This window comes from Sabethes cyaneus, chromosome 1 (assembly GCF_943734655.1).
Source record: "Sabethes cyaneus chromosome 1, idSabCyanKW18_F2, whole genome shotgun sequence".
Taxonomy (NCBI): domain Eukaryota; kingdom Metazoa; phylum Arthropoda; class Insecta; order Diptera; family Culicidae; genus Sabethes; species Sabethes cyaneus.
The window spans coordinates 36,862,829-36,887,847 of NC_071353.1; the positions used below are offsets into that span (position 1 = coordinate 36,862,829).

At 40.9% G+C, this 25,019-nt stretch overlaps 2 protein-coding genes and 1 non-coding gene across 3 annotated transcripts; 1 reads left to right on the forward strand and 2 right to left on the reverse strand.

The window, feature by feature from the left end:
• The first annotated feature begins 1,171 nt into the window (after positions 1-1,171).
• Positions 1,172-3,003, forward strand: LOC128733184 (26S proteasome non-ATPase regulatory subunit 13). The gene is made up of 5 exons (XM_053826861.1): positions 1,172-1,364; positions 1,441-1,554; positions 1,614-1,898; positions 2,248-2,401; positions 2,472-3,003. The coding sequence occupies exons 1-5, from the start codon at positions 1,261-1,263 to the stop codon at positions 2,955-2,957; spliced, it is 1,143 nt and encodes a 380-aa protein (XP_053682836.1). The 5' UTR covers positions 1,172-1,260; the 3' UTR covers positions 2,958-3,003.
• On the reverse strand, positions 2,996-24,371 carry LOC128733193 (glutathione-specific gamma-glutamylcyclotransferase 1). Its single transcript, XM_053826873.1, has 4 exons — positions 23,892-24,371; positions 22,354-23,204; positions 7,166-7,201; positions 2,996-3,785 (listed from the first exon to the last, which is right to left on the reverse strand). The coding sequence occupies exons 2-4, from the start codon at positions 22,552-22,554 to the stop codon at positions 3,270-3,272; spliced, it is 753 nt and encodes a 250-aa protein (XP_053682848.1). The 5' UTR covers positions 22,555-23,204; positions 23,892-24,371; the 3' UTR covers positions 2,996-3,269.
• LOC128733221 (U1 spliceosomal RNA) lies at positions 9,933-10,096 on the reverse strand. The gene has a single exon (XR_008411897.1). It is a non-coding gene; the product is annotated as a U1 spliceosomal RNA (small nuclear RNA).
• Positions 24,372-25,019: the final 648 nt, after the last annotated feature.

Consider the following 25,019-nt stretch of genomic DNA (forward strand, 5'->3'; position numbering starts at 1 on the left):
CTATCTAAACCATAGCGGATGTGATTGAGTGAGGTGAAATTAGTCGTATTTAAATCTTGGTGATATTCCCTCTCATATCATAGCTACTTGTCCTGCATTACCAATAGGTTAGAAAAAGACGGCAACCGTCAGATGGAAGAGGGCACAAATAGTGACCGTAGAATAGCAAAATAAGAAGTCAACTACAAGCCGTTCATCAACACTTACGGCTCGTTTTAATGCAATTGACTAAATGCATTATATTGTTACGTTATATGCGCATATATTGCTTTCTTTAATGCTGATTTACGTTAATGCTTCTATGCATCAACAATGTTAATATTCGTTTTATAAGCATTAAGATTGCTAATATACAAAAGTTTGGCACTTGGGATGCAGAATTATTTCCAATATACGGTTTTAGATTAATGCTTATGGTTACTTGGGAAGCCAACTGTCAAACAGAACGAGTGAGAGTTATTTTTTGCTGGAGCAGCATAGGAAAATGAACTCTCACTCGTTCTGTTTGACAGTTGGCTTATCCGCCCCTTTCAAATGTTAGTCGACATATATGATAAAGTTTCGTTGGCTTGGTCACGTCAGTCGCGTCACTTCCACACCACTGTTGTGTGAATGCTGATTATTAAAAGTAAAACGCCGGTAGCGCTACCTCAAAATGTGGCGGTTTTAGGAAGCATGCTAGATGCCCGAGGGTTATTGGTCTTTGCAAACTGACTATATAGTCTGATTAAATTAAACACGGGTAGTAGGGTAACCAACGTATTTTGGACCCCTTCAGTAACTGTACATAATTTGGACACTTACAGCAAAATCAAATAGAAGTGTCCAAATTATGTGGAAGGTATTCTTCATTCCGCCAGCAAAAACAAATTCAAATTCGGACGAAATCAAAATTCGTTGGAATGCAGAATGAGGATGTAAATTTACAAAACTCAATTTCAGTTACGCAAAACATTACTCGCGTGTAGGAAACCAAAATGCCTATTCAAGCACAGAGAAATTTAAGCGTGCAGATCTCTTGTGCTATTCTAGCGCCACATTATTACAGTGGCGAGCACGTACAATGGCTGTCGATTCAGCAAAACTGTCGAAACGAAATCGCCAAAACAACTGGAAATGTCACTTTGTTGCAAACTCATTCTCTTCTGTCAAACATTCAAGATTGAGCATTACACATTTTGAAAGCGTTTAGTGAATTTATTTCAAATAATTAAGCTATATTTCTCTATCTGAGTGGAGTCAAACTCGAAAACAAGCATTATGTCGACTGCGAACGTCGCAAGCTATCTGGCAGAGCAGAAGAAAACCACTGATAAAGATTTGGCCGCCGAATGGACTCAAATTGAAGAGCTGTACAATGAGAAGTAAGTTTTGCATAAATTTCTTACCATAATTTTCTTTCTTGATGTTTGATTGTAATGAATTTGTAATTCCTTACAGGCTGTGGAACGAATTAACCATTAAACTAAATAGTTTCGTAAAGAATCCAGCTTTGCAGAATGAAGAAGCTCTGCTAGCTTTGTATCACAACTTTATCACTTCCTTTGAGACGAAGTAAGTACTGTTTCTAAAATCAATGGTATTGTTTGTAAAGTTTGTGGCTTTATTTTCAGAATTAACCCGTATGGTTTGGTAGAAATTTTGACTGTCGTAATTTCGTTCATAGCGGACAAAAAGGAAGCCGTCAATTTCCTGGAGAAGCTAAAGGAAAAAGTTAAGGTGTGCGACGAAGCACTGTGGATGTGCAAGGTACTCCAGGGCCAGATTTATTTGGAGCACCTAAACGAGCTGGACGAAACGAAAAAGATAATCGAGGATCTGAAAGACATTCTCGAAGAGGCCGGTAATGTAACCCCGGTGCACGGCAAGTACTACATGCTAGCGGCTAACTATTACCGGTGAGTAAAACGTAGGCTACCGTACGAAACAACGGTGTCCGAGTTAAAAAAAAAAGCTTACTGTAAGCAAAAGCAAAGCTTCTGCTGTAAACGCAGTGGCTTTGATAACACTGCTTTTATGTCGGTAATGCAGCGCGATTCAACATTGAAAAGCTTCAAAACATTACAAATGTTTTGGGTTTATTTATAGCAACGATAAAGAATTTTCTCATATATTTATTTTTACTTTATGTTTTGAATGCAGAATGAGAGTGTAAATTTTAAAACTCAATTTCAATGTCACAAAACATTACTCGCGTAAAGAAAACCAAAGTGCCTATCAATACATTATGTTTAATTGACTTTTTAGACTGGTTGGACAGCATAGCGACTACTACCGATGTGGTCTTCAATTTTTGGGTTGCTCTATGGACTCCTACCCGAAGGACCAGTGGCCCCAACAAGCGTTTTTCCTAGGTTTAGCAGCCTTGCTGGGCGAGGGTATTTACAACATAGGCGAATTGGTAATCATTTTCTCCAATTTCTATTTTTAGAATAGAATATATAATGATTTTGTGTGTTTGTTTCTCTCAGTTGGCTCATCCCATTCTGGAATCGCTAAACGGAACCGAAAATGAGTGGTTAGTGGAATTACTGCGTGCATTCAACTTTGGCGATATCGCCAAGTTCGAACAGATGAAACCTAAATGGTGTACCATCGCTGATTTGGCCGCCCAAGAGGTAAAATTGCGCCAAAAAATATCCCTGCTGTGTCTCATGGAGATGACTTTCAAACGACCCGCCAATAAGCGCACCATTAGCTTCGAGGAGATTGCCACAGAAGCTAAACTTCCTATTAAAGAGGTGGAGATTCTAATTATGAAGGCACTGGCTCAGGGTTTGGTTAGGGGTGCAATCGATGAAGTAGCCGGGGTAGTTAATATGACCTGGGTTCAGCCCAGAGTGCTGGATCGGAAGCAGGTTGCAGCTATGGCTGGAACCCTCGACACATGGATGTCATCGATCACTTCCATGGAACAGCTGATCGAAAGCCGGGCGAGTGAGATTCTCACGAATTAAACTGCTAATGTAGATTTTTTTCTTTTGAATAAGAAACATTTTTGAGTAACATTTACCCTTTTTATTTTCTGATGAGAAAGCGACCGTTCCTAGTTACATAAGTTTCTAATTTTGGTTTGATTTGTCTGTTTATCGCTTATATAACGCGGAACTGAGTTTGTAACACATGGCGTGCTAGAAATACAGTTTGCAATAGCCTGATTGATTACTACACAGAAAGCTACATAAAATGTATATACATATAAGCCTCACATTCGGTAAGCATATCATAGTGGAATAAAAACGATTATAATTAGTAAAATGACATGTGATTCAAATGTGCAAACAGCGCAAATTTTTCTCTGGAACACGTGAAGTATATTCGAACGAAACGTGCCGCCGAACCTCTTCGTGCGAATCTCGGCGAATTCGACGCGGTGTACTGCCGAGTAAACTTCCGATAGTTACGTTCGCCTCCGCCACAAACCTACGCACCAGATCTTCCAGTTCGAATAGATGCGCATCAGCCGCCCCCGGTAGTTCTTCGCGCATGAACAGCGCCAATCGGATCAGATATTCGACATTGTGACCGCTCGGTCCCTTGCACTGGGCGATCTGACGGGCCGTTTCCACCACCGGTTCTTCACCAATCCATAGTTCGTTTTTCGGCGTTGCAATGTAAACCAACGCCAGGAATGCCTCGCCGCTGAAACCGGAATGTTCGCTTGCAACCCGCGGGAAAAATTTGATGAAATCCGTCGCGTAGCCTCCCAGGGTACACTCGCGATGCTTTAGATATTCCAGTGCCGGCCTGCCGGTCACGCGAAATGCGCAGCCCCAGGTGATTCCCTGCAAAACACAAGAAAAAGGCAATTAATTGTTGGTATGATTAGTGAAGGATAATTTGTTTTGACTTGGCCAGCATAGGTTTTGAAGACAGCCATTGATAAACTTTTAGAAGAATAATTTTGTTTGACAATTTTTTTTGCCCCCGATTTTTCAAGCCAAATTCAGAGTGGAAGGACAAAAACTTAAAAAATAATTCCCAATGGCCTAAATACATAAACGTCCTGTTTTTTCCTGTATTAGGCCGTATGAATAAAACAGTTTACTTTGCTTTTCCCGTTTAAATCGTATATGGGAGCATTTGCTCTAACTCTTTTATTCATACGGCCTATTGCCATAGTTAATGAATCAACCAATCACGTGCTAGCAAAGTTTTGTTTGCTAAGGTTGGGACAAAAACCGTATATACTTGCGAATTCATTTGCCTGTTCTCGAGTTATGAGGAAATTTGTACACTCAACCCCCGCTAATATGAAAAACAGCTCGTGCAGATTGGGCGAGTTCATTTTAATCTGAATATTTGGTAACTCTATTCATTTTCACACACGCGCAAGACGCGCACCCTATGAACTTGTTGTTTTGATTTGACGAAAACAAACGTTTTGAAAACATCTCAAACATGCGCGAATTCTAAAGGTTCGGTTTGTATAATACGAAATTGGCTCGGCAGTTTCGACTAAAATGGTCTATTTTGAGTGCTGGAGAGAGATAAGTTGCATATGAGCTACAGTCAGCCGCAAAAATGAGCGTACACACATGACGAAATTATTTTTACTGCCCTTTTGGGGTACAATAATATTTATAAATTTTTTTTTTTGATGCTATCTAATAGGTTACACTTTTATCTAGATTTGTATATAAATAAAGCTTCCAACAAGTTTTCAGTTAGTTTGTAAATCTAAAAACACTTTAAAATGCACTCCTTTCAGTATCGCAAAATTGAGCGTACACCTTTACATTTACCAACATAACACCAAGATCATAACAAAATAATGTAGCATTTTTTATCAGTGCCAAATGTCAATTATCAGCAGCTTATTGGAGAGTGATTGTTTACGTTTTTGTCGAAGTTGTAATGTGACTAAATCAAAATGTCGAATAAAAGGAAGGAAACGGATATAGCTACCAGAACATTAATAGTTAGTATGTCTTGTCGTGGACAATTTCTACGGGAAATAGCAGCTGCCGTCGGGCGACCACATTCTACAGTACAGAAAATCATAAATAAGTGGAAATACGAAGGAACCTTGAAAAACCTGCCTGGTAGAGGACGCAAACGAATTTTGAATTCTGCTGATGAACGGGCAATAGTGCGAACGCTACAACGAGATCCTAGAACAAGTGCTCCGAAATTGGCTGCAGAGGTTGCTGACACCAAGGGAAGGCCCGTAAGTGCAGATACTATCCGGCGAGTGGCACACAAAAACAACTTGAGAGGTCGGGTTGCCCGTAAAAAGCCTTTTATCTCAAAAGTGAATTCAAGAAAACGATTGGAGTTTGCCCAAGCATATGTGAATAAGCCGCAGGAGTTTTGGAACAAGGTTATTTTCACTGATGAGACGAAAATTAACATGTTTGGTTCTGATGGAAGACAGATGGTCTGGAGAAAGCCGAAATCGGAGCTACAGCCTCAGCATTTGATCCCAACAATAAAGCACGGGGGTGGCAGCGTTATGCTGTGGGGATCAATGGCTGCTGCTGGAACAGGAACCATGGAATTTATAGACACCATAATGAATAAAATGGGCTATTTGAATATCCTGAAACGCAACATTCAACCTGCCGTGCAAAAACTGGATCTACCTCATGACTTCTACTTCCAACAGGATAACGATCCGAAGCACACCGCTGGCGTCGTTCGTGAATGGCTACTGTACAATGTACCACATCAGCTTAAAACACCTCAATCACCCGATCTGAATCCTATCGAGCATTTATGGTGGGAAGTTAAGCACCGCTTGAAGAATACCAATTCAAGGAACAAGACTGAACTTAAAAAGGCGATTAAAGAGATATGGGAGCATATTCCATCAACTGTGACCAAGAAACTAGTGGAATCTATGCCACGACGTTTGCAGGCTGTACTGGACGCAAAAGGTGGTCACACAAAGTATTAAGTAATTGGTTTCATCAGTATTCTACAATAAAAACACTTGTTTTCCAAGAAAAATACGAACTGTACGCTCAATTTTGCCACACGTGAATTGGTGGTTTTGATTTATTTTTTTGAATAGTAAAAAAAGTTATAATCGCTTTTGTTTTTTTTCTTCATTACAAGAGAGTAAATAGGATATACATCATAACTCACGGAAGTTGTTTTTATTTATCTTTTTATTTATCCCAGAAAAACCAGATTTAACTGCTAAATCACGGGTGTACACTCAATTTTGCGATTGACTGTATATTGCCAAAGCTCCTGAGCAAGAGGAAACGCATTAAGATTTTTTGCTTTTTTTAAATTTACCGGTCCACTTTAACGTCAGTTGTGTGTGACGCTTGATCGGGTTTTAATGTGAACGCATTCATACCACCGGGGTACAGATTAAAAATGTTCAGATTAAAGAAGGTCATACCAACGGGGGTACACGGTATTTCATTTGTATAGGAGCCCCCTGTTAAAAGACGGATGGGTCTCAGTACACCCTAGAAAATCTTGCTTTCTAAAACCCCCAGATGCCAAATTTGGTTCCATTTGCTTGATTAGTTCTCGAGTTTTGAGGAGATTTGTGTTTCATTTGTATAGGAGCCCTTCATAAAATTACTCTCTTACCCCCTGCATAAAATTGCTGGTCATTTTATCTATCCAACGACATATAAATTGTTCAGTTTCGTTCAGTAGCTTAGTAGTTATTAGCATTTGAAATCTTTCATTCAAACGTTACACTTCTATTTTCGTTTTCACAAAGTGCTAATCCGTATAGTATAGTAACAAAGACGTAGTACGTCAAAAAGCAAAAAGGGTTCGACGACGCAGTTCACTCTTAGTAAGCCCCATTGTGCTTGTGAAACGGAAACTACGCGGGGTAGTCCCTGTTTTCATTACCTCATATATAACTTTATCCGTCTGGCGAATTTGCAATACGTCCATGGCAGACCATGCAATACGAAACAAAGATTAGTTTCTGACACTTTCTGTCCTCGGCCTGGGGACTTTACCCATGGTGCGCCAGTAAAGGCGAGTGAGAGTTATCGAGAAAACTCTTATGTGACCACGAGAATTGAGCTAGAGAGAACCGCTTTACCCTGATAAGTGCATCAATACCAGATCACTTATATACGAAGCGAAGTGCCATTTTAGTTCTAGCGATGGCTATTACGATAAGCTGACTAGTGAAAACTATGCTATACCTGCAGCATAATCCATGAATGAAATGCATACTTACATTATTATCTTCGATCAGGGTTGCCACTCGTCCCGGCTGAAAGTGTACGAGAAAAACAAACGCAATTTTAGACATTGTTTTTATTACTGACTTGACATTTGATAGAAAATGTGGAAGCCGGAAGGTTTAATACGATGAAGGAGTGTTGATAAATGGGCAACAGTAGGTAACAAATGAAAAATTTAAGAAAATATTATTTTTACTGAAATTCTCGGAAATAAATATGTTGTTTTAGAAATAGCGTCTTCATAATGCTTGTGTGTTGTGTTTAAAAATTATGCTGAAACGAATAAAATAGGTAAACGAACGATAATAAAATTTGTTAATTTAAAATGTCCTCCTTGAGTTCAGTCAGGAAACTAAGGCAATAATCTAAGGTGGATGAGCTAGCAGCTAGGAGCGATCAAAATAATTTACTACAAGGATAGATCCTTTGGATGCTTGGATAATGTACGCTTAAGCTTTTTGCGTTCATTAACGGATTAATAATAATGTGCTGCATAAGCCAGCCAGATGTCAGTTTCTTTTCTTTCCACCTTCATTAGCGGAAACAAAGCAATAATCAAGCTAATTATGCTCCAATCTTTAATGTTTTTTTTGAAAATCAGCGTAGCTCGGAGCAAGATCGAACAGAAATTGTCGAATATGACCGAACTATCCAAAAACTGTGGACTTATACTTGATAAAGTAAAGTCCGTTTAATTGTGACTGTAGTCGACAAAACCTTCCAAAGCGATCAATGCTGTACATATTTCATTATCGATGTAGAAACTCTCTTCCAGCTGTACTCTCCAATTACGTTTCTCATGCTCGTGCTCTCCCAGCCCAACTACTATTATATGAATATGATTCGTATTGTAAAATTCATTCATTCCTATTGGTCGGTATCGGTATATCAGGTAGAGCGTGAGCACAGGAGAGGTACCAAATCCGATAAAAGCATTTAAATTCTGGCTTCTGGGATATATGATATTCATGTTGATGCCGAATGTTCACATTCTTCACAAGCACAATGTTTGCCTACTTTTTAGTCCAATTTCCAAACCCGACAATAAAATTTCCAAAAATAACTACTTATACTTTGATTTAATAAGGAAGCAAATCAACACCCACATGGGGATGTAAGAGCAGTTGACATAGAACTGTCAATTTTTTTGTTGATTAAAATATATTTATTCCAGATTCCAGCTACCTACTGCATATCCAGATTTTAACCCATCAGTTGCAATTACATGTACTTAGTTTTAATAGGAATATCGTCGTATTTCTAAAGGTTTCGCGTGACTTATGTACAACCACGAATGCCGTTGTGCCAAATCAATTTAAATTTCACAGGGTTTTTGCTTATCAAGTAAAACCTCCTACACTCAAAATAATTTGCATAATTTCGATATGAAAATCCATATGATTATCATGTGCCACAAATAAACACAATCCGCTCAGAAGTACACTGAAGTCGCTTTTTACGCGACTATTTTTACGCGAATTTCGGAATTTACGCGGTTTTTTTACGCGATTTTCGGAATTTACGCGGATGTGCTCAAAACGTCTATTTTTTCGCGAAGTGTTGAAATCCACAGTTTTTTTTTACGCGAAATTTTGTTTTTTTTACGTGAATTTTGAAATTTACGCGTTTTTTTTCACGCGAATTTCGAAATTTACGCGGTTTTGATTTACGCGGGACGTATCCTTCGCGTAAAAAGCGACTTGAGTGTAGTGATGTCCGAAATTTTCAGAAATTTCGTATCAGTGGTGTTCGATTACAAATATTCGAATATTTCTTTGATTAATTCAATAGAGGTTTTCCGTCAAAATTTTTTTTTCCACTAAATGTTCGGTTTTGACTCTTAGAAATTATACCCATATAAAACTTTCTTTATTAAAACCTCTAACTACTGTAAAAATGAAAAACTAAAATACGTATATTTCAACCCGTCACTTCTCGGATGTATTACATGCCTTTTTGTACCAGTGTCCTCTATTTTCACCACTTCGAAACCATTTATGCCACTCTTTACTCTTGTGGCAAGCAACGCACGAAACGAAAAAGAAGGTAATCATTAGCTTCATTCGTTTTGTCCTTTTCACTCAACCGCTGCTACACATATGTCAATATCTGTTGTGCAATGCTGCCAGAAAATCTGAAAATTTTAATAAACAGTGCAGCCGAAACGAATTTTTTAAAACTCAACATTCGTGATTTGGTGAAAAGAAACTCACCATTCTTGCAATTTACATTGTTTGAAAAATCGTAGTAAATTCTAGAGTCAACGAAAAAAATATATTTTTGCACCATTATCACTCGTATTGGGAGTACTTTCGAGAAAAAATAAGAAAAGAAGGGGTATGATCTGACGGAAAACCTCTATTAATCGAACGATTATCGAGCATTATTTGTACTCATTGAACTATTCGATTAATTCAACTACTCGTGCTGGCAGTATTCGATTAAAAATTATTCGAATATTCCATGTGTTATTCGATTAGTTGAATTAATCGAACGATTAACGGACATCACTACTTGATATACGCAAAAAGCAAAAAATATCCCTTTTATTCTAATGCAAAACAGCAACATCGTCATAGCGAATACACAATACACATACACCAAACACCATAGCTCCTGAATCCTAATCCTGATTCATTCGATTAGATTTTGAATCTTGATTGATATGAAGGATTTAATAGGGAGACTAGACAGATTTAGAATTGGGATAACATTCCATTCATTCTAAATCTAACATATTATTTTTCGTCAAGCTTAAGGTCGGGATGTGCGCGTACGCACGTCCCGGCTACCAAAAATTGCGCATACGAGTTATTCACATGAGGAATAATCGCAGAGGTCAACCCAACCGAAGTGCAATGGGAGGGCCTCGCCCTGGGGGAACCGCCTTGGTGATCACGGTAACCCCTATGCCAGGTAAGTATGCTTTGTTCAGCTTCGACCGAACGATCAGACTGGTAGCCGGTCTGTTGCAGTAGTGATTGCCGGTACCGGCATGTTTTACTGTGCAGCTGTGCTATACACGAGACACGACCCGTGTGAAAGAGTGAGACAGTGGGTTGTGAAGTGAATACTATAGAGAGCCGTTTTGTTCGTGTCGCTCGCTGCTCGATGCTGGTTTCATCATTCTTGTTCTTGTGTGAGAGAAAGAAATATCATCTGTTTTGTGAGTTGTTATTTGTGACATGTTGACAGCTTTTCTGATATTTTATAGGAAAAAGCAAATGGATTTTTTTTTAATTTTTATCCAAAATTTGTGTTAAGGTTTTGTGCACTGTTAAACCTTAATAGAAATAGTGATGTCCGGTAATCGTTCGATTAATTCAAATAATCGAATAACACAAGGAATATTCGAATAATTTTTTATCGAATACTGCCAGCACGAGTAGTTGAATTAATCGAATAGCAGAATGAGTACGAATTATACCCGAATAAAGCTCGTTGATCGTTCATAATCGTTCGATTAATCGAATCAAAGAAATATTCGAATATTTTTAATCGAACACGAATAGTTGAATTAATCGATTAGTGCCGACAACGCTCACCGATTAATCGGTAATCGAAGAAGAAGTACAGATTCTGTACTGTACAGATTACAGATTTTTGTCACAAAGTACAGCTAGGTACAAATTTTTGACGTAGGACTACGTCTTTCAGGAAGGTAGCTGGTATAGGGTGTCATTCTAAAAAATCTTTCTCGAAAAGTGGTCAGGTTTTGAATGCTAATAACACAGACAAACAGACGAGACACTCGCGTTAATTCCATCGTCCATTCAAAAACTACTTATTTTTCAAAAAAGCATCTTTCGCAACATGGCCTCACCGCGGCGCTCGAGTGTTGCTTCGAGCTTCCAGTATAAAACCATACAAAGGTACAAAACCTATACAGTATAAAAGCCTGCAAATGCAAGATTCTCCGCAACATGCATAACAGAGGGCGCTAGTGCAGTGCAAGCAAAATGTGTAGGACGATGGTTTTTAAAGGATTTTCTTCTATGTGTCAGTTCGTTAGTGGTTTCTCCATCATTTATGGTTTTCTTGCTTTTAGACGTAAGACTACGTCTTACGGCAAGTTTTGAGATAGGGTGTCATTCCAAAAAATCGAAAAATGCGAGCGTCACGAAAAATGAAAGGTTTTGAGCGCTAGTAGCTCAGCGGTTTTCCGATCAATTTTCAATATTCTTACACTAATCGATCGAAAAATCTTCTAAGAATTGACCCAAATGAAGAAAAGTATAGATTCTTGATGTTGAACTATTGAAAAATTGAAAATAATGAACCTATGTTTTACCAGAATTCTCGCTTCGTGATTGGTTGGAAGATTCTTTACGATGATCTAAACCTATATCAATTCGATATCTGTGCTTGGGAAGTAAGTCAAAACAAGTGACTAAGTTTCCTACACCATTTTGATGTCCTTGCTTGGGAAGTACGCCAGGAAGAGTGACAAAGCTTCCTCGTGCCAACAGATTTCTTACGAACGCGATTAAACCTAGTCCAATTTGATGTCTGTGTTAGGGAAGTGTGTCAGAAAAAATGACACAAGTTCGTTGTCCCAACAGATCGCAAATTCTTTACTGCGAGATGATTAAACCTCGGCGAACTTGATATCTGTGTTGGAAAAATGTGCTACAGCTGTAGTGTTCGGTTATAACTACGACTCTGTATGAATACGCATGCTTGCCGTTTCATTAGAAGTGTAGTGGAAAGATGTGCTGTTGATAAAATAGGATTAAATTGGTAAAATCCCTTCAACGTGCGAAACCATGGATAATAAAAACAATCTTTAATTTCAGTAAGGTAGCAGGAAAGCAATAGTTTGTGTTCTTGATTTTGTTAAATTGTTTTCAAATGCACAATCTTTTGAGAATTGAACGTATGCAATGTTACTACTTTGATAAATGTTACATACAACGCATGTAGCATGTATATATGTTGCATATAGCATGTATACATGAAGAATCGAATGATTAGAAGCATGAATACATGCCACTATCACTACAAAGAGACTTACGTAGTCCTGCGTCACCTATATATGCGGTCGTGTCTTGTACACAACCCCTCTGGTTTTTGAATGGACGATGGAATTAACGCGAGTGTCTTGTCTGTTTGTCTTTGGAGAAACTATGCAGAATATTATTTCAAAACAGATTTGGTACTTTTAAGGCCGAGCCAGCGCTAGCATCAAACAGCGTTGGTGCGAACGAGAATGATAACATTTTGAAAATCTTGAACATTTCTTAAATAACGCTACAACATAGTTTTTCGAATACATACATCATTGTATGTAAAACCCGTACTTGATATGATATGTCACTACAGTTGAGTATTCAAAACCATCAAATAAAAGTGCACTCTCATTAAAGTTTTGCTTCGTCTTTTTTCTCTCTCTAGTGCGCTGGCCTGGCCTTAAATACACCCACTTGCGCTTAGTCAACTGTCGACTAGTTAACTTTAATGGAATGTATTTTATTTATTGGGAAATTTAACTAGGTAGCGAGTTTTATGCTTCTATGAAATCGAAAATTTAAGTGCGTTAAATGAAGATAAATAAAGCATGACTGAGTTAAACCAAACACAAAAATCTTCTGGGCATTTAGCGACATGCATACATACTTACTCTGTTCTAATGTGTATAGAACTAATGTATAGAACTAATGTGGTACTCAATACATGCATGTTGCGGAATGTCCTTGAGTTATGAACGTGTGATTTTTCATTTGTCCTTTTCTTACTTTCTTTTTCATATAGAAGAAAACAGTTTTCGATAGAACAAATTTAAGCTGCCGTGGGATGAGCAGATAGTTCGCCAGTATCCGGCCAGACCAACCTATTTTAGACCCTATGTGCAGCTGTACCCTAGGCTGGTTGTTTCGAATGTTATTATGATTTCCCTCTAACGGGCAACGTTGTAAAAATGATGCGATCGAACCAATGACTTTTTATGCGTGGAAGATGGAAGTACACTCAAAAGAATTATAATGATGGAGTTTTGCAAAATAATTATCTGGACACGCATCTTACAAGCTGGCGTTCAAAGAAAAGGGCAAGGGCAGAACATAAGAATACTTTGTGAAACACGGCAGAGGAAGTTGGATTTATGGATATATACACAAATAACAAATTATGGTTGAGCGAACAACCCTTACACAAAACTGAAACCGGGAACATTAAGAGTAAGTCCACAGACTAACAGACGTAACACTGAAGCCTCATTCCATCGCCAATAAAAACGATCATTTCAAATGTTCACTTAAGCCAAGACCCAAACAACAGTCGCTGTGCGAGAGCGCCGCTCGCTTGCGCTGGCGCTGTTGTCAGATAATATACAAGTAAAATTATAGCATTGCTAAATATATAGCAAGCTGCTTTGCGTAGCGCGAAGACTGCACCAGGTGATGCTAGTATGTTTTTCCAAGTTTTAGGGATGTCATTGAAACGAAGTTTTGTTAGAAAATTTGTTCGAAGTGTTACGTCTGTTAGTCTGTGGTAAGTCCTTCAATTTTCTTTCTTGTATTGCCACAGCTTTGGCTGATTATTTCGTTACATATTTATATAAACTGGGCTGGTAAACGGCTAGATAATGCGGAATATAGACCCCATAGTGGTCGTTAGCCTCTTATCCAGCAACTCCGATCCCGACCTCCTCGTGGTACCAGCCGGAATACGAGCAACCTTAGCGGAGATCGGGTAACCAACCCCGGTGGAAACTAAGGTCGTATACTAACCGGGAAGGAGGTATAGTGCGTCTCGGCACTATGAGATGGCAGCCCCATCGCGAGACTCGGTAGTGTTGCCCCAGTACGGCTACACACCTAAACTAAACTTAACTAACAACATTCAAGCATCTTCGGAGCGGAATATTCGGCATCGACCTAGGCGACGAAATAAGGACGACGAATGGAGACTCGGGACTTGGAACTGCAGATCGCTAAATTTCGCAGGTTGCGAGCGGGTGCTGATTGAACAGCTGGAACCCCGCAAACTCGGCATCGTAGCTCTGCAGGAAATCTGTCGCAAAGGAGAGAAGGTATGGAAGATCCGTGGCGGAAAGGCCCAGTTTTACCAGAGCGGTGGCGCTACCAACGAACTGGGAACGGGCTTTGTAGTGCTGGGCGGAATGCAGGATCGCGTGATAGATTGGAAGGCGATCAACGAGAGAATGTGTGTATTGAGGATAAAGGGCCGTTTCTTCAATTATAGCATCATTAACGTGCACTGCCCGCACGAAGGTAGACCCGACGATGAGAAAGAAGCGTTCTACGCGAGGCTGGAGGCTACGTACGACAGCTGCTCGTCACGGGACATCAAGATCGTCATCGGGGATATGAACGCCCAGGTCGGTAGGGAAGAAATGTATAGACCGGTGGTAGGACCCCATAGCCTGCACACCGACACAAACGATAACGGCCAACGATGTATAAACTTCGCAGCTTCCCGAGGCCTGGTGATCCGAAGCACCTTTTTCCCGCGCAAGGATATCCACAAAGCCACCTGGAGATCACCTGACCAACGTACAATGAACCAAATTGACCACGTTCTCATAGAGGGCCGGTTCTTCTCTAACATCACGAACGTACGCTCCCGTCGGGGTGCGGATATTGATTCTGACCATTACCTAGTAGCAGTACATGTGCGCTCAAAGCTGTCCACCGTATACCGGACACGTCAAAGCCGCCCTCCTCGGCTGAACATCAGGCAGCTAGATAACCCACAAGCTGCCGAGAACTACGCGCGAGTACTGAATGAGGCACTGCCTTCTTCCGAGGAGTTAGGTGCTTCAAACCTCGAAGACGGTTGGGGCAGAATACGCTCGGCCATCGGAGAGGCCGCTACCGCGGCACTAGGTATTGAGCCTCGGAGTACACAAAATGATTGGTTTGATGGGGAATGCCAACAAGCGGTGGAGGAGAAAAAAAAACGCTTGGAAAAATTATCTAAGTATTGCCACTAGAGAGAACCTGGCCAAGTACCGACGAGCTAGGAACCAGTTGACCACGATCCTGAGGAGAAAAAAGCGCCAAAAGGAGGACAGAGATCGTGAAGAATTAGAACAACTATTCCGAGCTAATGACACGCGCAAGTTTTATGAGAAGGTGAACCAAACTCGGAAGGGCTACACACCGAAACCTGACATGTGTAGGGACGAGGGAGGGAATCTAATTACAAACGAGCGCGAGGTGGTCGACAGGTGGAAGCAGTTCTTCGATGAACACCTCAATGGCGAAGTCGCAGAAGGAGGCGGAACGGAAATTAACCTAGGAGCGCCCATGGAAGATAGTGATGTCCTAGCACCTGATCTCCAAGAAGTCAAACGAGAAATCAGGTTGCTGAAGACCAATAAAGCCGCTGGGAAGGACCGCCTACCGGCAGAGCTTTATAAACATGGCGGGGAAACGCTAGCAAAGGCTCTACACTGGGTTATTTCGAGGATTTGGGAGGAGGAAAAGCTACCGGAGGAATGGATGGAAGGAGTGGTTTGTCCCATCTACAAAAAGGGTGATCGGCTAGACTGCTGCAACTATCGTGGTATTACGCTGGTAAACGCCGCCTACAAGGTACTCTCCCAGATCCTGTTACGCCGGCTGTCACCGATAGCACAAGGTTTCGTAGGGAATTATCAGGCGGGTTTCATGGGGGCTCGCGCAACTACGGACCAAATGTTTACTATCCGACAGATCTTGCAGAAATGTCGGGAGTACAACGTGCCCACGCACCACATCTTTATCGATTTCAAAGCAGCATACGATACAGTCGATCGAGACAAGCTATGGCAGATAATGCACGAATACGGTTTTCCGGACAAACTGACGCGACTGATCAGAGCTACATTGGATCGAGTGATGTGTTTCGTACGCATCTCTGGGACACTCTCGAGTCCATTCGAGACGCGACGAGGGTTGAGACAAGGTGACGGTCTATCCTGCATGCTGTTCAACATCGCTCTTGAGGGGGTGATCCGACGAGCGGGCATTGAAACGAGAGGCACGATTTTTACCAAGAGTAGCCAACTTCTAGGCTTTGCAGATGACTTCGATATCATAGCCAGGAACTTTGCGACGGCGGAGGCAATCTACGCCAGACTGAAAGCGGAGTCTAGGAGAATTGGGCTAAAAATAAATGCGTCGAAGACCAAATACATGAAAGGAAGAGGCTCAAAGGAAACAAATGCGCGCCTCCCACGGACGGTAACCGTTGACGGTGACGAACTAGAAGTGGTAGAAGAGTTCGTGTATTTGGGATCGCTGGTGACCGCGGACAACAACACTAGTAAGGAGATCCAGCGGCGCATCCAAGCGGGAAATCGGGCCTACTTTGCCCTTCGTAAAACGCTACGATCAGGAAGCATACGCCGCCGCACGAAGCTAACAATGTACAAAACCATTATTAGACCGGTAGTTCTTTATGGACTTGAAGCCGTGACGCTGCTTACGGAGGACATACGCGCCCTTGCCGTGTTTGAGCGGAAAGTGCTGCGGACGATATTTGGCGGAGTACAAACTGAAAGCGGAGAGTGGCGGAGGCGTATGAATCACGAGCTACAGGCACTACTTGGGGAGACTCCCATCGTACATCTAGCGAAAGTTAGCAGGCTACGGTGGGCCGGACACGTCGTAAGGATGCCGGACGACAGTGCGACGAAAACGGTCCTCTTCAACAACCCCACCGGCACCAGGAACAGGGGGGCCCAACGTGCACGATGGCTCGACCAGGTCGAAAGCGATTTGCGACTTCTGAGACGACTAGGAAATTGGCGACGAGTGGCCCAAGACCGAGTTGAATGGAGACGAGTGCTTGAAACAGCACGAGCCACCCCGGCTCTATGCTGCTGAAGAAGAAGAAGAATATTTATATAATTATATTGTTACTTAATTGTATATGTTACATTATATAATTACATTCCCATCAATCATTTTTGTTGTATAACAGCTTATCAAGCGATTGTTACCCAGGAATAAGCTACTATGAAATATGTTTGTTGGGGTTGTCAAGTATTTTCAGTGACAAACAGTGATTTAGTTTTATATATATATTTATTAAATGCCAATCAAGTGAGTATGGCATTGTTGATAAAGCCTTACAGAATAGACCAGTCGAGCAAAGTGACACTCAACGTGACTTACATAATAGGGCACATAGTTTGTTTCACAGCCCAAATCCCATTCATCCAGCACCCTATTATGTAAAAAAAATGTAATAAAAAACAAAAAAGATAACAAAAAGTGATCTCTCTGGTCTACATGCCATGGAAACACATAAAAACGAATATTTTCTATGTTTTTACGACCACAAAAATATTGAGATTCAGTTTCAAGTTTTTCGAAATTCGGTTCCGTAGTTGAAGAGTTACGAGTTTTTGAAAAAGAAAAAAAAATTATTAGCAAAATGACGATATTTGGGATCACCCCAATTCGAAAAGGAGTAAGCGCCAAACAAAAATAGTCGCCTAGAAAAATGAACATACAATTGTACATACACTCAAATCTCGTTTTACGTCCACTATTGGGGGGACGTAAATCAAATCGGTCGTAAAAAAAGTGGACGTTAATTCAAATTTCGGACGTAAAACGAGAGGACGTTAATTCAAATTTTGGACGTAAAACGAGAGGACGTTAATTCAAGTTTTGGACGTAAAAAAAGAGGACGTCAATAATTGGAATAACTCCTGATCCTGACCGTATAGAACGTTGGTGTCTTCGACATAGTTGTTTAGCAGATCAAGGGCTTTTCGTCGGATTGTATGTATTATAGAATTGCCTCACTACGTGGCGCTAGCGTATATGTAGCATTCTTATACAAGCTGTATCTTGCGCTGCTGACTATCTACAAAGTTGTGGTCTTCAGGAAGGTTACTTAAATGACTGCCGCCTTCAAAATAGTATGGAAAATAGCGCAGAATTGACTCACTACGTGGCGCTAGCGTATATGTAGCTTTCTTATACAAGCTGTATCTTGCGCTGATGACTATCTAGAAAGTTGTGGTCTTCGGGAAGGTTACTTAAATGACTGCCGCCTTCAAGATGGTATGGAAAATAGCGCAGAATTGACTCACTACGTGGCGCTAGCGTATATGTAGCATTCTTATACAAGCTGTATCTTGCGCTGCTGACTATCTAGAAAGTTGTGGTCTTCGGGAAGGTTACTTAAATGACTGACGCCTTCAAAATGGTATGGAAAATAGCGTAGAATTGCCTCACTTTGTGGCGGTAGTGTATATGTAGCATTCTTATACAAGCTGTATCTTGCGCCACTGTGGGAGCCACTGTACCCCCTTCCCTGCTAGCGTACGACAACCAAGGTTGCGTACGTCAGCCGGCACCACATGGAGGTAGGGATAGAAGTTGGTGAACAAAGGTTCTGAAATGTACATGTTAACCCTTCGCCAGGCCGCCTTGTCTTGCTCGTGAAATAGTGGAATCAAGAATCTTTCAGCTTAGAATTATCAATATATTTTCTGATAAGTGGAATCTTACTCATGATATCATGCGTTTTTGGACTGAAATCTTGAAATCACGATGATGTCATTTAGCTACTAAATGACAAATTTGGCTGGTTTATTTACATGAACTTTTAACAAATATCAAATCAACGAGGAAGCCGATCGACTCGCACACGATACAAGAAACCTACCCCCAGAAGACTACCCGATTCCAGTAACCGATGCACTGCAAACTACAAAACATTCGACAACACTGGGAAAAGCAGTGATTTGCATTTCGCGATGAGATACTCTATTAGTCCCCCCCCTCTCCGCGGAAGAAACCGTTGAATTTATCCGAGATACAAAGTCCCCGATGTTTCAAGCCGATTTCAAAGAAGGAGGGGGGGGGGGCGCTACAAAAACTTTAAAAATAATTTGCAATGGCCTTAGTTCTCAAGTTATACAGAAATTTCTGTTTCATTTGTATAGGAGCTTCCCTCTTAGAGGGGGACGGGTTACTAACCATCATAAGACCCCGGCCCCAAAAACGCCCAAATTTTTACGCCAATTGGTTCAGTAGTTTCTAAGTCCATGAGGAACATACAGACAGACAGACAGAAATTCAACGTTATAGGCATAGATTACGATGAATGACAAATGGTTAAAATCCGTTATTTAATTTATAAACAATATATAATAATTATTGGCGCATCACGAAGATCCTGTCCTAGTATATGTTAGTATCTGCGATCCTGCTACTATTCAAACAACTTTTCCGAAAAAAGTAATATCATAGGTTACCTGTATATGACGTATATGATATATGACGTACAAAACGTATCACTAGCACCGACCGATGAGAAGATTGTGAACTATTTTCTATACTATCTTGAATTTGACAGTCATTTGAATAAACTTATACAAGTACAAGAATGTTACATATACGGTAGTACCACGTGGCTATACGATTCTGTACTATTTTCTATAATATCTGGAAAGCTGCTATGACTCAAACAACATTCCCGAAGAAAGTAATATCTTAGGTAACACGGATCATGAAATATAGCGAATAAAAAGACGTCGCGTATATACTAGCGCCGCATATTGCGAATAAACTAAACTATTTTCCATGTCATCTCCGAGGTGACAGTCATTTGAACAACTTTTCCGAAGACCACAACTTTCTAGATAGTCAGCAGCGCTATACACTAGCGCCACCAAGTGAGACAATTCTGCGTCATTTTCTATACCATCTTGAAGGCGTAAGTCATTTAAGTAACCTTCCCGAAGACCGCAACTTTCTAGATAGTCAGCAGCGCAAGATACAGCTTGTATAAGAATGCTACATATACGCTAGCGCCACGTAGTGAGTCGATTCTGCACTATTTTCCATACCATCTTGAAGGCGGCAGTTATTTAAGTAACCTTCCCGAAGACCACAACTTTCTAGATAGTCAGCAGCGCAAGATACAGCTTGTATAAGAATGCTACATATACGCTAGCGCCACGTAGTGAGTCAATTCTGCGCTATTTTCCATACCATCTTGAAGGCGTCAGTCATTTAAGTAACCTTCCCGAAGACCGCAACTTTCTAGATAGTCAGCAGCGCAAGATACAGCTTGTATAAGAATGCTACATATACGCTAGCGCCACGTAGTGAGTCAATTCTGCACTATTTTCCATACCATCTTGAAGGCGGCAGTCATTTAAGTAACCTTCCCGAAGACCGCAACTTTCTAGATAGTCAGCAGCGCAAGATACAGCTTGTATAAGAATGCTACATATACGCTAGCGCCACGTAGTGAGTCAATTCTGCACTATTTTCCATACCATCTTGAAGGCGGCAGTCATTTAAGTAACCTTCCCGAAGACCGCAACTTTCTAGATAGTCAGCAGCGCAAGATACAGCTTGTATAAGAATGCTACATATACGCTAGCGCCACGTAGTGAGTCAATTCTGCGCTATTTTCCATACCATCTTGAAGGCGTCAGTCATTTAAGTAACCTTCCCGAAGACCACAACTTTCTAGATAGTCAGCAGCGCAAGATACAGCTTGTATAAGAATGCTACATATACGCTAGCGCCACGTAGTGAGTCAATTCTGCACTATTTTCCATACCATCTTGAAGGCGGCAGTCATTTAAGTAACCTTCCCGAAGACCACAACTTTCTAGATAGTCAGCAGCGCAAGATACAGCTTGTATAAGAATGCTACATATACGCTAGCGCCACGCAGTGAGTCAATTCTGCGCCATTTTCCATACCATCTTGAAGGCGGCAGTCATTTAAGTAACCTTCCCGAAGACCGCAACTTTCTAGATAGTCAGCAGCGCAAGATACAGCTTGTATAAGAATGCTACATATACGCTAGCGCCACGTAGTGAGTCAATTCTGCACTATTTTCCATGCCATCTTGAAGGCGGCAGTCATTTAAGTAACCTTCCCGAAGACCAAAACTTTCTAGATAGTCAGCAGCGCAAGATACAGCTTGTATAAGAATGCTACATGTACGCTAGCGCCACGTAGTGAGTCAATTCTGCACTATTTTCCATACCATCTTGAAGGCGGCAGTCATTTAAGTAACCTTCCCGAAGACCGCAACTTTCTAGATAGTCAGCAGCGCAAGATACAGCTTGTATAAGAATGCTACATATACGCTAGCGCCACGTAGTGAGTCAATTCTGCGCCATTTTCCATACCATCTTGAAGGCGGCAGTCATTTAAGTAACCTTCCCGAAGACGTTAATTCAAATTTTGGACGTAAAACGAGAGGACGTTAATTCAAATTTCGGACGTAAAACGAGAGGACGTTAATTCAAATTTTGGACGTAAAAAAAGTGGACGTTAATTCAAATTTTGGACGTAAAACGAGAGGACGTTAATTCAAATTTTGGACGTAAAAAAAGTGACGTAAAACGAAATCACGTAAAATGAACGGACGTAAAACGAGATTCTAGTGTATTATATTTTTTAATAAATATTTTTTAATACATCAAGAAAAGAGGTAAAGCTTTTCCAACTCATTACGTAGCAATTTTCTTTGAGCTAATCAAACTCTTACGGTCTTATCTGTGTAACTAATTATGCAAAGTGTCGACGTTCATCGCCGCTGCGTCAACATTACTAAACCGGTTAGGACTTTCAATCTGATTTGTAAATATGTATTCATCACGAGCGTCACAGCTGAAACAAAAGCGAATTTAGACCATGTTTTTTTTTCAGATATATATTGGTAGTATTTTTAAACGCTCCCAAAAATTAGCATTTTGGCGCGCTATTGATAAATATTTCGAAAGAAAAACTTGCGCCGCGCAGAGACCGTCATTAATCGTACACGTGTAACTCGACAGCACGAGAAGTCCGTCGTTCGTAAACAGTTTTTGCACATTGATGTCTAAATAGCAGACGGGGAGCGATGCTTGAGGTAGGCGTAATCTAGAAATCTTTACATTCGAAAGGTATAATAGCCATAGACAAGCAAATGTTGTATTTACAGAAAAAAATAAAAAAACAGCATCGAACGTATGATAAAAACTATCATATGTCCAAATATTTTTACAGCATAAAACCATGACGATATTATTGTGGAGCATTTCTACTGTTTGTCGTTGTCTACTAGTCTGTGGAACGACGGTTGTAGAACGAGGTTGCTTCGTGTTCATTTCACATGCTGCAACTTTGTGGGTAACCCGAGCTTTGCCGCTCGAGGGAAGCCGTTAACCAGCCGGCATTGACTTACCGCCAGACGTGGGACTTACCTTCTCTTTGGTTCCTCGGTGGGTTGTATTACCCTGCCAGAAACGTCTCACGTAGCCCCGGATGTAGCCGGTGATGCATTTGTCGTATTCGAAACCCGGATACCAGCAGAGACTACCGTACCCGAAGATCCATACCGATGGTTCCGCGACGTAGTGCGTTGGATTGCCGTTGTTATCAGCTGCTGCTGCCGCTTCTGCCATTGCTGCTGAGGATGTTTCGAGCAATATGTGTTATAATCACAATCACAATCTATCCGGAGCACACTGCACTTGTACAAGTGCCTTCTAACGTGAAACTATTTTTTCGATAGCTTGTTTACCTCTTGCAATGTCAAAGTCACTGTCACCGGGATTTATTGTTTTCACTTGCGGAGCAGAATTCGCACTGTAGCATTACACACACGCTCTAGGTCTCTAGTGGTTGTGTATTTTAGTTCGGTGCGGGTTCAAAGCAAAACAATAACAATCGTAAAGAAATGGGGCTAACGCGCAAAATTTGCACAACTGAAGCACATGTGATTATAGATTTAGACCTCTTCAAACTATTTTGTGCACGTCGAGGTGGTGCTTTTCCTCAATTAACGTTTGCGTCGAAAACTATGTTGCACTTCCGGTTAGACATTTCTGAGGAGTTCTAAGCTCAATTGACGCGGTGTTAAACGAAACGGCAAATGATGAGTCTGATGATTAAAGCGGTTTTTAGTGAACACAACATTGGCAACTCCTGAAGAAGTCTTTAATGCAATTTTGGAATAGGTTTTTAGTTCCGGAAGGTCCCTGGTGTCTGCTACGATCTTTGGTACTGCTAATCGTTGCGAATCTCGTCGAGCACTAGCTGCTGGTCTCATATTCTGAAAATGCAAAACGTAAAAAGTGTAAATTAGTCTGAAGTGTAGGCATTCTCCTTTGCTGGTATGCGTTGATCTGTGCCCGTGCGCTTGTTTGTGTGTCGTATCTTATCATGTCTGTACGACGTGATTTGCGGACAAAGAAACGCGCGCGTCTGTTCGATTGTATAAGCGACACTTGTGCTTGTTTATTAGCTAGTCGGGGAGAAAAACAGCCGCGCACTTTGATGGCATGAGACAAGTATTGAAACGCGACCAAAGTTTTCCACGACCTGTTACGTGCCCTGACAGCTTTGTAGTTCGATAACAACTGGCTCGACGGCTAAATTGTCTATAAGTGGACGTAGCATCTGCAAAGCAAATGTGCCATCCAGTGTCTGGCAATACACCTTCCATTTTGCACAACTGTTTGAAAGCAAATATAATTTTCGTACGTAAGTAACTGGCATTTATATGAGGATAAAACAATTGAATGATAGTCTTCACGCGAAATCATCAATAATTGTGGACGGCGACGCCCCGCGAGACTTAGAATTAGAATATGCCTATTACTTTTACATACATCTACCACTCGTCTACTGAGATCCTGTATCATTAATCGTCAATAGGAGATTAGATTAGTGGAGTAGGTTACAGCGTCTGGCGCATTATCAACGCACACCTTTCAAGGACGTCCTCTTTTTCACTTACGCCAATTTTTCGTTCTGGTGCCAACAAAATAGTAAAATCCACTGCCTCACTGCCTCAACAGGAACAACAACAACCCAAACAAGCCATGACTGAAAAACTGCTCTAATATTTATTTATAAACTGGGCGTCCAATACACAACACTAGCGTTCCGTACAGAAACCTCATTCAAGGCCAGTAGAAATCTGTTGCAAATTCACTTTTAATTTCCTCCTTCCTTCTTCGTAAACTTAACTCGTACAAATTCAAACACTTAACAAGATTTTTAGCACAATTTGGCAGCTGGTTGTTACAATTCAAACGACAGAAACTACTTGAATAAGAGGAAAATTTGGCAAGCAAAATTTCTCACAACGGTGACGTTTCGAGTGCGCAGAAGTCCGATGGATAAAAACGGCAAGGCGGCGGCGACGACGATGCGACGTGGTCAATGAACGTGCGAAGGAAAACTAAACTGAACGGTAAATCGATCATGAATGCCAGTGCCCACATGCACAACGGGTAGGTTATTCATACATAGGTAGATACTCTGGGTACTTGCTTTGGGTTTTACAAAGACTGTCGGTCAGGTATGCCAAAAACATGAATGAATGAATCAACCGAATCAGCAGCAGCACGTGTGTCTGTGTCGCTCTACGCGTACTCTCCCGTTTTTGGTTTTCGCTCTTTCATGCGAGAGTTAACGTCGAATGCTGTGAGATTTTGCGTGCTCTACTGACAGCAGTAGGCAGCTAGCAAGAGCAGTTTTATTTTGTACTAGCTGACCCGACAAACTGCGTATTGCCACAAATTAAACTGTGTTGTAGATAGATCCGTAGATCGTGAATCTCGGATGACCTTTGTCACAATCTCGAGTTTTGCAAGTTTCTGAAGAGTTCAACATTAGATGATTCATTTTGGCAGTTACGTATCTATGAAAGCATGGGTAGATTAATATACGAATTTGCAATTTTTCCTGACAGTAAAATAGAAAACAATTCCCTCCATTGCTTAGCCAGATAAAATAAAGCGGATAGCAATATTTTCCGTGATTGTATAACATTTCACTGAATACCATTTCGTGAAAAACCTTATACGGAATGTACCATTTCACGGAAAACCTTTTTGCGGAATGTACCATTTCGCAGTGG